The sequence below is a fragment of the Pangasianodon hypophthalmus genome, chromosome 22 (assembly GCF_027358585.1).
Source record: "Pangasianodon hypophthalmus isolate fPanHyp1 chromosome 22, fPanHyp1.pri, whole genome shotgun sequence".
NCBI classification, from domain to species: Eukaryota; Metazoa; Chordata; class Actinopteri; order Siluriformes; family Pangasiidae; genus Pangasianodon; species Pangasianodon hypophthalmus.
Window position 1 is genome coordinate 18,706,044 of NC_069731.1, and position 14,910 is coordinate 18,720,953.

Consider the following 14,910-nt stretch of genomic DNA (forward strand, 5'->3'; position numbering starts at 1 on the left):
GACCATAAACATCTAAGAATTTCATAGAAAAAACGCTTCAAAAAACACAAACCATTCATGCACACACATTCAAGGTCATATAACAATCAGATCAGGTCAGATCTGTGTCTGTGTCTCAGTCTTGATTTTCCAATATTCCACATGTATTTGAGCCCAGTATGGAATAAATGAAATGGAATAAAAATGGGTTGGAATATACAGTGTTATAAATGCTGTTAAATCAATAAAATGTATGAAACTGAACACAGAAAGTGACACTAAATTTAAAAAAAATCAAATAATACTGGCTATGGTAAATTAATAAACATTAACCAAATAAAACGTTATGTTCTGTACAACTTCTTTAATTGTGCTTGCCCTATTTACCTGACAGAACCATCTGAGAAAGATAGAAGTGTCTAAATTATCTTAAAGCCTGTATTTTAATTTTTTAAAGGCTTTAAAATGTACTATTTGGGCATAATGAAGACTGTAAACATGTTATTAAATCATTGCTCAGGTAAAGGAGCATTTTTCTGTTGGTTCGTTACAGACAGTCTACCTGAAAGTACCCCACTTTTGCTGAACTCACCTACAGTCGAATGACCCAACACTGTAAATGAGGATTTTCAAATATATAGTGAATTATTCTTTGTGTATATTAACATTTTAAGTTCTGTCACTTTTATTTAGTGTATATAGCATGTTTAAGGACAACAAGGGTTGATCAAAGTACTACACAGTAACATCAAGTTAATTCAATAATCTAAAATGCAATGAGAAACAAATAGAATTAGTTAGATTATGTAACAAATATAGCCTGAAATATCAGAAAATTCAAAAATATCAAAAAAGTAGGTCAGGCGATAACAGTAGCCATGTGGCCTAACATTAACAACAACAACAACCAGTGAGCTATTTTCAGCAAAGCAAATATATGGGCGTTGCAATCATATCAGCTGTGTGGAAATACTTCACACTAAAGGGGCCTTTTTTGGATTTTTTTTTTTTTTTTGGGACTGGAAATGTTTACATATAACATATAAATTTTAGGGAGAGTTTTTGCTTCAGTTTTCACATTTTAAAGCTTAGTAGTCCTTAAAAAAATATCAGTGGGTATTGGCTGATATTCAATGTTCCACTAACAGCATCACTCATTCATGCACTTTATCCTGGTCAGGGTGGTGGATCTGGCACGTATCTGGGGAACACTGGATATGATGCAGGAATACACCATGGACAGGATGCCAGTGGACACACTCATTCACATCTAGAGGTAATTTATCTTAACCAATCCACCTGCCAGCAGGTGGAGGTGGGAGGAAACTGGAGAACCCTGAGAAAACCCACATGGAGAAGGAGAGAGCATGCACAGAAACTCCATGCAGGTAGTCACCCGAGCTCGAGCCTGGGACCCTGGAGCGCTGAGGCAGCAATGCTACCAGCTGTGCCGCTGCGCTGCACCAGTATTCATATCAGAAACTAAAAAGTGGTATTGCGCAATCTCTATTATTATTATTATTATTATTATTATTATTATTATTATTATTCTTCCTGGGGCTTGGAGGAAGTGAGTTTCTCTGTCCTTCCGCGAGATGGCGCTGTTGTGTTGTGTCTATAAAGAATATCCTCATTGCAGTTTGGTCCCGTGACAAATAGCTTCCGAACTTCAGGAAAAACGTCAGTAAACTTTCTGGATAACTTTACTTGGCAGTTCCTTCACAAAACAGACATTATGGATAGTGGAAAGCGCAGCTTCAGCTCGGTTATCAGTGGAAAAGTTTGAGAGTCTTCACACACTGAAGTTTGGATTTTTGTTTTGAACTTCCTCTGCTGGACTCTGGTGCTCTTTCCGGGGAAACTTGGTTAAAAGGCAAGTGATAAACAACCAGGCGTGGAAACTTTCTAACTATCTGCTCGCAGAGTTCAGTGTGAAAGTGTCAGAAGTGTAGAAATGTAAAGGCATAGTGAAATGTGTTCATTATTAAACATGTGCTCGTTTTTGAGTTCCTTTAGGAACATTAGGTAAGCAAACAGTTTGTTTTCTTTTAGAATGATAAACACGAGCAACTCATGAAATGAGCAACAGTTTAAGTGTTTAGTTCAAATGACTAAAAATTAAGTTTGGAGACTGAAAAAGCTTCATATCTGAAAGGTCCATCTGAAACAATATAGGTTTATCAGGCAGTTTTTAAAACCCTGGATTAGATTCAAGAATTCTTATACTTTGAAAATATATATATTAGCTATTTTCTGTATATGCAAGTCATAAATGTTGGAAATATTTTCAGCAACGTATATGAAACTTATGCACAACTTCAGTATTTATAGTATTTCCTGCATGGGTGCATGATGGTGTATGAAATAAATATGTGAGTTGTTTATGTCAGTGGTTTTCAAAGTGGGGCCCAAATACCATCAGGCCTCTGTGATGTTTTATTTTATTACAGTGATGGAAATCATAAGTCATTATTACCGAAGCTGGTGCATTTATTTTTGAGTTTTGTCTTTTGTTAATAGTCTGTTCAGTTGGTCACTTGAATATAAATACCCAGAATATTATTGTACATGCTTGAAGAAGGAGTGCAAAAAGTCCTTGGTTTATTGATCATATTTACTCTTCTTTTTAGCAGCTCACATTCAGTTGACATTTTTGAATAGGATTAACTGTGAAGTCAAAAATTCACTAAACTGTGACTGTCTTGTTATAAGTTAATCTTTCCTCAGAATTAAATCAGACATTAACACCTGAGGTGTTATATAAGGAATTTTTACAATATTTAACACAATGAACAGGACATACCCGTCCAAATAAGCTTTAATCATGCCTACAGCTCAAGTGTATAATATCCTGTACAGCATGTTACTACATGTATTTGTGTGATTGATTGGCAGACTGTTGGATAACAGGAAAGAGCGATAAATGCAAAATTAAAACATTTTGTTTTATGGTATAATAACCCGTATTGGTTATTTCTACATTGCTCAACATCTATGACTGGCTGGATGGAATTTTTTCTCCTTTGTTTTTTTTAAGAGTGTTTGACCAATAGTAGACAATTCTCAGTTCCTACTTTTACTTTCAGGATTAAATGTCATACTGTGTTTAAGTCGCTTGACCTAGAACAGACGTCGGATTGTGTGCTCTGCTTCCTGATAGAGGAGCCCCAGAAAAAAGGACCTGAGAATCCTTCTACCTTAGATAGCCATTAAATCAGATAGGTAGGTGTATGTGCTCTTGGTTAAAGCTAAAAATGTGTTTAATTTTCTTGTTATAAAGAGGAGCACCACTGAAAAGGTGGAAAATGTTAAAATGCTTGTGTATTTGAACCAAACAACCAGGCTTGAGGGCAAACATCTTCATATGCATAATTTGCAACCATTAGAATATAAATTTATTCGTAAATTGACTCAGCTGTTTGACAAAATGGGGCATGACAACACGAATAAATGGCGTTCATGTTGCTTGTTTCAGGTGTCACGTTTAAAAAAAACTTTTGGCTACTCAGGCTGTGATTCACAATAAATCAATTTAAAATGAATATGTTTTGTTCAAATTCAAATAGAGAACAGAACTATACAATAACCGAGGACTAAGATAACTTGTTTCAGTAGATAATCTCACCTGTAGATACTGTAGATTTGTACATGAGAACTGCTGCTGTAATCTTAAAGACTGTCCTGTTGCTCTTACCAGGACTCTTATCCACAATCTGCTCATACCGAACATCCTTTCAACACCGTTTATCTTTACTCTTCTGCGTACACCTATATACTGTAATGATTTAATCGCACTATCCAGCGTCATCCAGAAGAGGATACATTCCCTAATGAGTCTGGTTGCCCTCAATGTTTTTTCTTCATGTCATCTCAGGGAATTTTTCCTCAACAATGTCGCCTCTGGTTTGCTCATTAGTGATCTAAATCTACATTGGGATTTTTGGAAAGCTGCTTTGTAACAATGTCTATTGTTAGATGTGCTGTACAAACAGAATTGAATGGCATGAATGGCATGTATGGCATGTGGTCATGACCTGAACTGGGTGAAATAAGGTTAAATAACTTTCTTTTTAAAAAAAAACTGAAGGACTCAGAACTGAGGTTTTTAATATTCCTTTGCTTCAAGAACACTCCAGTGTTGATGCAAAACACGTGTGTAATGGAAATCTAATGGCAGTTGATGAGTCTAAGGGCAGTTAATGAATTCTGTCAATAAATGTTTAAAATGCATGCCTATATAATCTCAAATTCAACTTCACTGGAACTTTAAAGGTGTGAAAATAAGACAGACATGAGAGAAAGTCTTTTTGTGAGTTCTATACAATTTTTCAAAACAGGACCAATACAGTAAAAAAGTAGTTCCAGTTACTTTACACTTTTCTGGAAGGTTTTGTGGTATCCATGGGCCATCAGAGTCACAGCTATGCTGAGAACTTAACCACAAACGCTGCTAACCTCTGAAAAAGTAGTCCCATTTCTGAACCATGAATTATAGATCTTCATTTGACTTCAGGAAAGTGTTCTACCAAAATTCAGGTTTATCCTAAAAGTCTGAGTTCACCAACTGCACTTAGACTTCAATTGTAAGCGAGTTTGAAGTAAACATGTTTTTTTTTTTTTTTTTGCACTACAGATGCAGTAGATAGAGATTAGCATTAAATAATGATTGAAATATACCTTTATGCTGCTTTGAATATTTTCCTACCATGTTCATAAGTCTCTAGTTCTTTGTGTACTAGTACAGCGTCATATGGTTGTGTTGTGAAGTTGGCGTGTAGCTCTATAATTATTTGCATTCCGAGTAAAGGGTAGGTGAGTGATTTTTTTTTTTCCCCCCTCAGGGAGACAGAAATATGTACGGAATGTTAACAAGTGGTTCCCCTTTTGTTTTGTACCATTTGGAAGAGTACCAGGACCACCATTACATTGAGGGTTTGTGTATTGAACTATTTGGGGATAGGATTATCAGGGTTTTTCAAGGCTACAATTCAAACCGCAAGGATTAAGTTCTATAGCCCTACTTAATTTTTCATATAGTCCCATTGCACTCTCACCTTTGGTGCACATTTTCTCTGTTTATGTACAGAAATTTTTATCAGTGGTCAATTTTCTGTATGTGGATCCCGTTTCTGTGGCCACAAGGACAATTCAAGCCTATTTTGCAGTACCTCCTTTCTGATAGTTACGGAAGTGAGTATATTGTAAGTCAAGTGTGTGTGTTTTGACTCACATTTTGAGTTGGAAAACATATATATAATACAGAAAGTTTTTCAATACAAGGCTAAGCTTAAACAGTTTAGTGTACAGAAGAAGCTATAGTGTGTGTATGATTATATTGTACATATAATCAATACTGTATCTCTTTAAGTATGGCACCAAGAGAAGAATATGTAATGTAAGATTTTTTTTTTATCTGTACATATGATGATGAAGATAAATATTGTGCTCTTGAACTTGAGAATATTCAGAAACCCAGCAGTCTGTATTTTCTTTTGCCAAGTTTTCAGAACCTTAAAATTTGGTAAATATATGAGAAAAATGAGATTGCACTCATAGTTGGACTGTTTGCTGGGGCACTGTGGCAGTGGGAGTAACAAAATGAAGCAGAAGGAAATAGAGGAGGAGTCACTCTGGCAGCTCAATGCTTCACACAGTGTGCACTGTGTGACTTAATTAGTGACCCTGATAGGGTCCCGCTGCTGTCATGCCAAGCTTTTCCATTCACACAGCTCTCTTAATCAGTATTAAATGCACCTTAAGCAGTGCCATAATGCACCGCAGTCAGGCAACAGGGCTGGCGAATGGTTGCAGCCCTTCTTTCAGTCTCTGATCATGCTTCTTCTGTCCATTCCACACAGCTCAAGAATGGATTGCCAGTTGTGTCTTTGAGCCGTGCTCCAGAACGGAGCACTAAGGAACCGCTGTTACACAGAGCCGCCTTCACTGAGCCCGGTCAGGAAGAACGATCAGGATGGACGCGCATTCAAGTTGCCCTAATGTCAGCATTCCCTGCTACAATGAGCAGAGAGACAAGAAAAAACGTTATACTGTGAGTACATATTACCTCATTGACTGCTCCTGGAAAAAAAAAAATAGTTTTGCCCTTGACATAATTTCTCTTTAAACACCACATTCCTATTGTTGTAGGTTTACAAAGTGATGGTCAGAGTTGGAAGACATGAGTGGTTTGTCTTCAGGAGATATGCAGAATTTGATAAACTGTATAATACCGTAAGTGAAGACTTTTTTTCTCAGAATAAGTACATGTTGTATTGCTTTTGTATGTCTTACCTACGCATCTATTAAAATGTAAAAAGATTTCCAAGACCGAGCTATCAGTCTGCTTGTGACTCTGAAATGATTCCTTGCAGGATTAATACTTTTTGTTTAAAAAAAATTCACTGTGTGGATGGATTTACTGAAAATAAATGTAGAAGTTTCAGAATTGAAACGTAGTTGCTAAGCAGTGAAACAGTAAAGATCGGACATGTTTTAAAAATCCCATTTATTTCAATACAGTTGAGAAAACAGTATCCTGCTTTGAATTTGAAGATACCTGCTAAGAGAATATTTGGTGACAACTTTGACCCAGGTATTTGTATGCATAAAACATTCTCTGCAGTTAATAATATACTCATATGGAGAAAATACATTGTGACTATTGCTAGGCCTTGTTTCTCAGGTGACATTCAGTTAAATAGAGATCATGCGCATGTGATGAACAGAGTTGTCTTTAATTATCTTAGTGACTCTTTTTTTAATGTGCCCTCCTTAAGTTGAGGAGCATGAGATTGTGGAATTTGACCTTTTAACAGTTTAATGTATTGCTATCATAAAACTGTGCTTTTGTTTTAAACTCATGTGTAACCAGTTAAATGGCAAATGCAGAAATCACTCACGGCTCAAGTAATTGAATGCATGTGTTTACAATTTCAACATGTGATAAAGGCAGGAATTAAGTGCATACTAGTACCCTACCTCTGCTACTGCATTCTCTGTCACCGTCATTTGCTTTCAGAAAAGGTTCTAACCAAGGCTGACAGCTTGAACCCTGTTTAGTATGTGATATTTTAGGAGATTGCATAATCTGAATAGTAGAACATTGATTGTTCACTGTGAAAGCACCACCTATGTACATTTCCTGACTCTTGCTGTACAGCTGATCATACTGCTTACATCTCTTCTATAATAATTTTATGATTATTATGATTCATGCGTACTTGAATCAGTGTATATATTTTCTTATTATCCCCATCAGAGTTTATAAAGCAAAGAAGAACGGGGTTACATGGGTTCATTCAGAAAATCGTGTCCCATCCACAGCTCAGCAATCAGTGAGTTCATCAGTCAATTATTTATTCAGTGCTGTGTGAACATTATTATTCATGAACAGTCGTGCTAACAAGTCCACCAGACTTATGCAAATTTCTGATCTTCTGGGAGATCAAAATGTCCTGAGCATGCAAATATAGCTAAAAATGTATTATCGTATCAGTTCAGCTGTGTATATATATATATATATATTTTTTTTTAGAGGTATTAATGCTACTTATCAGTAGTAGCTTTGTATTGTCTCAGTAAGACTTTTAACATTTGACACAGCCCTGACGTTCGAGACTTTCTCCAAATGGACAAATCCCAAAATGTCTCCGATGCTTCAGATGATGAATATGAGAAGGTTTGTCACAATCCATATTGTTCATTTTTATTATATATATTATTGTTCATTTTTGACGTTTAGGGTTATGAGGTGAAAATCTGAGTATTCACATTACATAATATAAAAGAGCAGACTACATACTGTGTGCAAAACTTTATATCCCTGTTTGCTGTTTGGATGTAAAAATATCACTGTTTTAGAATTTATCACCAAAATACATACTTCTAAGACTTTAAAACTATAACTGTATTCTGCAGCAAGACAACGGTCCAAAACATAAGGCAAAAGTTACAAAAAAAATGAGTAGAAGCAAAAGTAAAAAGGGAAAGTTTAGCAATTTGAAGAAAACAGTGTACAACATCTAGCAGAGATATCAGGATGAATAAAGAGGATATTATGAATATTACAAATGAGAGGATACAAAAGATGATCCGAGGATACTAAAGGGATTGGATGAAGTTAGAAAGATAAATGATGCCCATGTAAGTTATTAGAGAATACTTATATCACATCAGACTTCCCAACCTTTACAGATTTTCCACAGTGCCGCATCTTAACATCGGATTATGCTGCTATAAGTTATCACTTAAAAATAAGCCAAAAAGCAACTTCATTTTCCCCCCAATAAAAACAGCAGATGAACCAATCAAAAGATTTACATTCACACCTATTATAAATTGCTATATGTAACATCTTGTTCCCAGAATACAAAGAAAGAAAATGTCCATGTAAATTTTTCTAGTGTCTACATCTTAATGGCAGCTTCTCCCCCCAAGCACCTTGTGTCTACCTTAAGACCCCACATACACACACACACAAACACACACACATACACTCCAGTTTAACCTTAAACAAGTGACTTGTGAAAGGATTTTATCTAAAATGTACTGTGTTTTTTGTGTTCTTTGTGTCCTGTTTACAGGCATTGATTATAAATACACTGGATTTATTACATTATTATTTTTATTATCTTTACAGAACAACTCTGCCTCCAGAGATATTAACCTGGGACCATCTGCAAACCCTCAGTAAGTACAGTTTTCTGCTACCTGTCTATCCTGCTCTCATACGGTACATGATGAAGTGAAACTAAAAAAAAAAAAACCTGATTTACAGCAATCATGGACTGTTACACCACTGATTTTTTTTTTTTTTTTTTCACTTTTACTCCCAGGGCAAAACCCACTGACTTCGACTTTCTGAAAGTCATCGGTAAAGGGAGCTTTGGAAAGGTATGTTTGTGTTTAATGTATTCTCTGCATCTGTGTGAAAGATCTGTTGTTAGAATGTATATATATTTACATTTAAAGATTTAATGTAGTCACCACAACATGAAGTGTGGTGGTATCAGTTCTCCAGGTACTGAAACTTCTTTTTCCCAGCGAAGTGTTATTCGTTGTGTTTGTGGTTAGCAGCTAATAAATAATGGGCTTTCCCACTGAGAATTGAGAGCCTCCAAGTTCTCCAAGATTTATACGGTGTTTCTCTTCAAGCTGGAACTATTAACTAAATATGCTTCTTCTCACACCAAAAGGTTCTCCTTGCAAAGAGGAAACGAGATGGGAAGTGTTATGCAATCAAAGTCCTTCAGAAAAAAGTCATTTTAAAAAGGAGGGAGGTAAGTGTTTAAAATTGTGAATGAGAATTGCATTCTAAACTAAAACTGCACTGCAATACTTGTAAATATTGTATTTATTAAGCATCACATGTTATTAAAAAAACTATTTATTTTTATATTATTATAGTGTTCATGTTTTGTTTCCCTTATTTTTTTCTATACTGATATAACAGCAAAAACACATCATGGCCGAGCGCAATGTGCTGCTAAAAAACGTGAAGCACCCTTTTCTAGTCGGATTGCACTATTCCTTCCAGACAACGGATAAGTTATACTTTGTCCTGGATTTTGTCAACGGTGGAGAAGTGAGTAGCCTCTTTCGTGCATATGGTATGCGTGGAATGTCCTCGGATAGATGGAAACTGGGAGTTGTCTAACACAGGAAGTGGGGCCAACGGAGTGTTCTTAGGAACTGCTACCACTAATGACAAACCTCAGCCATTTAGCCAGTGAAGACACAGTGTTAAGAATAGACAAGGCAGGAAGAAGTTGCATTAAATAAAAAAACTGAGGAAGTGATGAAATGCTGGTAGTGTATGTATGTTTTCCTAAAATATATAAGTGACAGGCCCATTATTTGTCTTTTTACAGATATTTACAGATATTTAGCACCTTTCCCACTGAAATATTCAACAGTGACCTATATACTAGTTAAAAATTTAGACATTTCAGTTTAATAACATGATCCTGACCTCACCGAATTACTCATCACTGACTAGGAACTGAGTAGAGTGGAAGTATGAACTTGTAGAGATGTACTTGTTGATTAGGCAAGTGATTTTTTGTTTGTTTGTTTTATGTGTATAAACCTTAAATACAGTCCTAAACAATGTTTTGACTTCTGTTTATTGTAGCTTTTCTTTCACCTTCAAAAAGAGCGAACCTTTCCGGAGCCCAGGGCGAGGTTCTACATCGCTGAGATGGCGAGCGCACTGGGCTATCTACACTCTCTCAACATTGTTTACAGGTTAGTGGCCATATTATACACTATACATGCAGTCCAGAATTATTAGCACCTTCATTAAAATCAGTTAAAGTGAGTAATAATATTAGCTAAAGAAAATAAAGAGAGAGATTTTGAGCTTGAACAAGTTGGAATGCCATATAGTTTTATTTTAATACAATATTTTTCCATACATAAAAGGTCACTTCAAATATTTAAAAAATTATTGCCACCCCTACAGTTAATATTTGATGAAACCCTCCATGGAAAGAATAACAGCAGATTTGACTGTTTGTTTGCATTTATTTTAAATATTATAAAATATTTTGTTTTTTTTTCCATATAATATTATTTAAAAAATGAATTTCTGTATGAATGATTTTTGTTAAAGGAAACATTAAATTAGATTCAAATTTTCAGGACTATTATATTAATGAATAATTGTGTGTAATATTTATTTTGTCATTTTACGCAATATCTTGAATTTCTTTATTTCATAATTTATTTGGTCTACAGATGAAATGAAAACATCCTCCCCTTAATTAGTTAAGAAGTTTCCATTTGCCGTAATTTGGAGTGTGGTCATTCCCAAAATAACTCTGATAGTGAAATATTCTCTAATTTACAGCCTTTGGCCACAGTCATTGAGGGCATTCTGGCAAGAGAAAACTGATACAAAAACCTAAACAGTTTCATTTATAAAGAAGTGTTCTGAAAGAACAGTTGAGGATTATATTTCAGACTGTATGAGGTGGATTTCCTCTGATTGCTTCATCACAGCCTAATTTTGGGCAAGAATAATGTACATGTTGATGATGATAGGCTTTTCTTTTCAGTTAGCTTAGCACTCTTATGAAATCTGTAGTCATGCATGCATGAATTCATCAAACAGCATGATGGTATAACATGTTTTGTTCATTATGGACTCCTCTTTGCTAACCACAAAGAGTGGATGAACAAGTCCAACAGCAAGAGTAAACTATCATCTGCTCGTATATCATGATTTTAAAGGCACAGTAGCTTCAGTTATATCCACAAACTTATGTAAGTACAATGTTATCCCAATCAATGATGCAGCATAATGTGGACATTTACAGTAGAGTTCAGCATCCCTAGTGTTTAAAACAAATATGATATGATGTAAATGTTTTTGTTTTTTTATTTAGGGATTTGAAACCGGAAAATATCCTGTTGGACTTCGAAGTATGTCACTCCATCTATCACTCCATGTATATTCCTGAAACTGTAATATCATACAATATGATATGATAATCTATTATTAGATTAAGGTTTGGGTTAGAACTTCCTGGATAATCTTGCTGAGAATGTGACAAAACGGGCTCATGTCCCAGGCTCTATTTAGCAGGATTGCTATTTAGTTCAGCTCTGAAGAGAAATAGCCTGTTTGAAACCCTTCTTAAAAACTGTTTCCTGGCTGTTTAGGGACACGTAGTCTTGACGGATTTTGGACTGTGCAAAGAGGGGATCTCTCAAGCAGACACGACCACCACATTTTGCGGGACACCTGAGGTAATATTTTTGTGATAACTAGCAAGAATGTTGTCATTACGATTTTATCAACCTATGAAAATATTCTCATCATATTTAGCAGGATATGCAGGATACTGTTTTATCAACATATAAAAGTGTATTGAATATATAGTATGTGTAGGTGTTGGATATACAGTAGGTGTTTCTATTCAGTTTCATTTTCACTGTGTCATAAAGCAGCTTCTAATGTCGGATAAATTCAGCTGTACCTTTAGCACATTTTAGACTTACGTTTCCATGTTTTGATATATATCTTTTTCTTTTTGCAGTATCTGGCTCCAGAGGTCTTGAGAAAACAGCCCTATGACAACACTGTGGATTGGTGGTGTCTCGGTTCTGTATTATATGAGATGCTCTATGGCCTGGTAAGAAAAAAAATGCTCATTTTCTTAGTTTTATAAGCAAATTCTTATATCAATGTCTGAATTTGAGATTGCCCATCTGTTATCAACAGCCTCCATTCTACAGTAGGGACACGCATGAAATGTATGATAACATCCTGCATAAGGAGCTGCCAATGCGCCTAGGGGCATCCACGGTCGCCTGGTCCATTTTACAGGCTCTTCTGGAGAAAGACAACACCAGGAGGCTGGGATACAAAGACGACTTTGTGAGTCTTTATTGTTGTATTGTTCGTTTACCAGGACTGCTGGTTTCCGCTAGGAGCTGACAAGCTTAGAATCTCAATAAGCAGCAAGTCGGTTCATTTCAACACACTGGTTGACTGTCGCGGTTTTGAATCACATTTCAAGGGCAGATGTTAGAGTTGGTGAGGGGGATTTGGGTGGTTGAGTGTTGCAAGATTTGTATTTTATATAAATATATTTGATTAACGCAAGGCTCTAGGGACGTATCAGAGACACTGAGTAGCTCTGGAGGAGGTGCTAGATCACACATAGCACTAGTGTTGTGAATGCTGTTGATGTGCAACACCCCCTGGTGGATGAAGCTGTAATGTGTGTGTGTGTGTGTGTGTGTGTGTGTGTGTGTGTGTGTGTGTGTGTGTGTGTGTGTGTGTGTGTGTATTTAAAATTACAGATTTAGTTGAAGTACACATATATTCCGTATTTCTGTTCAAGCATGAAACGACTGTATTGTAGATAGTCATTTAATTTATTCAGCCATCTCCACTACTACTTTCATGAGTGATGATGAATGACACAGAGTGGATATTACAAATGCAGGTCACAGATATAAGTGTATAAAGAGAGTAAAACTATCTACATGCAACTGAATAGAAAGAGACACTTTCAGATGCTGAAAAAGTAAATGAGCTTATTTATAATGCATCATAGATTACCATGGGTTGTTCCATCAGACTATTAAAAAAAAGGCTCAGAAATTGTTTAGACTGTAGATTAGCGTTAGGTACTTAATATATTGGTTGTCTGAAAAGTATCAGACTGTCGTTTGTTCTATATGTTGGTCAAAGACAGACATCATTCCAAACACAGCAACCCTGACCAGAATAAAGTGGTTACTCAAGTTGAACGAGGTTCCTGATAGAACATTATTCTTCCATTAATATTCCTGCAAACACCTTAATGAGACGACAAGACAAGATTGGAATGCTATGATATTAATGTATATTTATATTTTTTTTGTCAAATGAACAGCCTTCAGTGATGCTTAATCTTGAATATCTGCACATTGTTGTTTCAGAATGAAGTTAAAAGCCATGTATTTTTTGCTTCCATTAACTGGGACGACCTTGTGCAGAAAAGGATCCCACCTCCATTTAATCCCAGTGTGGTAAATGTCTTCATTAATATATTTATTTCTCTAGTTTCAAACAAACTGCTTTATTTCAATGCATCCACAAAGCAATGACATGGAATAAAACACCTAAGAATGACCTTCAGTATTTAAAAAGATGAATGTGCATTATTCTAAAGCTGCTTTTCCTTTGTTTTTCTGTACAGGAGTCCCAGTATGACTTATCAAATTTTGATCCTGAGTTCACAGAAGAAACCGTACCCAACTCAGTGTGCATCTGCAAGGATAACTCCATTGTCAACGCCAGTGTCATGGAGGCTGACGATGCTTTTCTGGGCTTTTCCTATGCTCCACCTTCAGATGACTCCTTCCTGTAAAATTTCTTAAGAACTGTACTGCAGCTATTTTATGCTACCAGAAATGGCTTGGGTGTGCTCTTTCATTCAGAAAGCGACGAAAATGCAAAGACCAAACCAAGGCATTGTACACTTGATAAAAGGACAGATATCTTGTGATGCGGGGTTTTCCAATTTTTTTTATTTTTTAACCTCTCAACAACAGATTTATATTTTGTATTGTATAAATGCGTATACCTGAGATACTGTTATAGCTCAGGTATTCTATTTTCTCTTCCCTAGATTATTTTCTACAGTGGTAGTTGTTGTGTCAGGGAAGCCGGGTAATGAATTTTGAAACCAGATATATACATTCCACATTTAAATACCCCCTAATGAACTTTATTGTTCGTGGCACTTGTGATTGTTTGGTTTGTCCTCCTTTGAAAAATGTCTTAGTAGGATAGTTTAGAAGGCCTTTTTTTCCCCAGAGAATTTGCAAGATATCTTTTTTTTTTCTTTTCTTTTCTTTTTTTTTTAACCAAAGATGATGTGTTTTGTAATAACATAAAAATGGAAAACTGAAGTAAATTGTGTAACTGTAATTTAAATTAGTAAACTGTGGATGTATGAACCAACCTTGTGTTCTCAACCTGTCTGATAAAACTTCCATCCATCCATCCATCCATCCATGCGTCTTCCATACCGCTTATCCTACACAGGGTCACGGGAAGCCTGGAGCCTATCCCAGGGAGCTTGGGGCACAAGGCACGCGACACCCTGGACGGGGTGCCAAACCACCACAGGGTGCAATCACACACACATTCATACACCATGGACAATTTAGAGATGTCAGTCAGCCTACAATGCATGTCTTTGGACTGGGGGAGGAAACCGGAGTTCCCGGAGGAAACCCAAAACACAGGGAGAACATGCGAGCTCCACGCATACAGAGTGGAGGCAGGATTCGAAACCCCAACCCCAGAGGTGCAAGGCAAACATGCTAAACACTAAGCCACTGTGCCCCCCCAGAAACCTTTTTTTTTTTCATATTCACATCACCAATTTAAACTGAATCTACGTCTAACCACAAAAACATTACCTGATC

General features: G+C 36.2%; 1 protein-coding gene across 3 annotated transcripts; it reads left to right on the forward strand.

The window, feature by feature from the left end:
- Window positions 1–1,596: 1,596 nt before the first annotated feature.
- sgk3 (serum/glucocorticoid regulated kinase family member 3) lies at window positions 1,597–14,486 on the forward strand. Of its 3 annotated transcripts, none has more exons than XM_026938083.3 (17): window positions 1,597–1,852; window positions 5,838–6,028; window positions 6,127–6,210; window positions 6,499–6,571; window positions 7,238–7,313; window positions 7,582–7,657; window positions 8,618–8,667; window positions 8,814–8,871; window positions 9,174–9,257; window positions 9,431–9,562; window positions 10,112–10,224; window positions 11,367–11,403; window positions 11,644–11,730; window positions 12,021–12,116; window positions 12,206–12,361; window positions 13,414–13,503; window positions 13,674–14,486. In XM_026938083.3, the coding sequence occupies exons 2-17, from the start codon at window positions 5,951–5,953 to the stop codon at window positions 13,842–13,844; spliced, it is 1,461 nt and encodes a 486-aa protein (XP_026793884.1). In that variant the 5' UTR covers window positions 1,597–1,852; window positions 5,838–5,950; the 3' UTR covers window positions 13,845–14,486. The 3 variants fall into 3 exon arrangements, with proteins under 3 accessions (XP_026793884.1, XP_026793885.1, XP_026793886.1); XM_026938084.3 differs by lacking the exon at window positions 1,597–1,852 and adding an exon at window positions 1,875–2,004; XM_026938085.3 differs by lacking the exon at window positions 1,597–1,852 and adding an exon at window positions 2,570–3,201.
- The last annotated feature ends 424 nt before the right edge of the window (window positions 14,487–14,910 follow it).

Bases quoted from the DNA above. Each gene is read 5' to 3' on its own strand.
- sgk3 (XM_026938083.3), top strand. From the start codon at position 5,951: ATGGACGCGCATTCAAGTTGCCCTAATGTCAGCATTCCCTGCTACAAT. The intron at 8,872-9,173 runs GTATGTTTGTGT...TCACACCAAAAG, and splicing joins GTAAAGGGAGCTTTGGAAAG to GTTCTCCTTGCAAAGAGGAA. The intron at 12,117-12,205 runs GTAAGAAAAAAA...TGTTATCAACAG, and splicing joins ATGAGATGCTCTATGGCCTG to CCTCCATTCTACAGTAGGGA.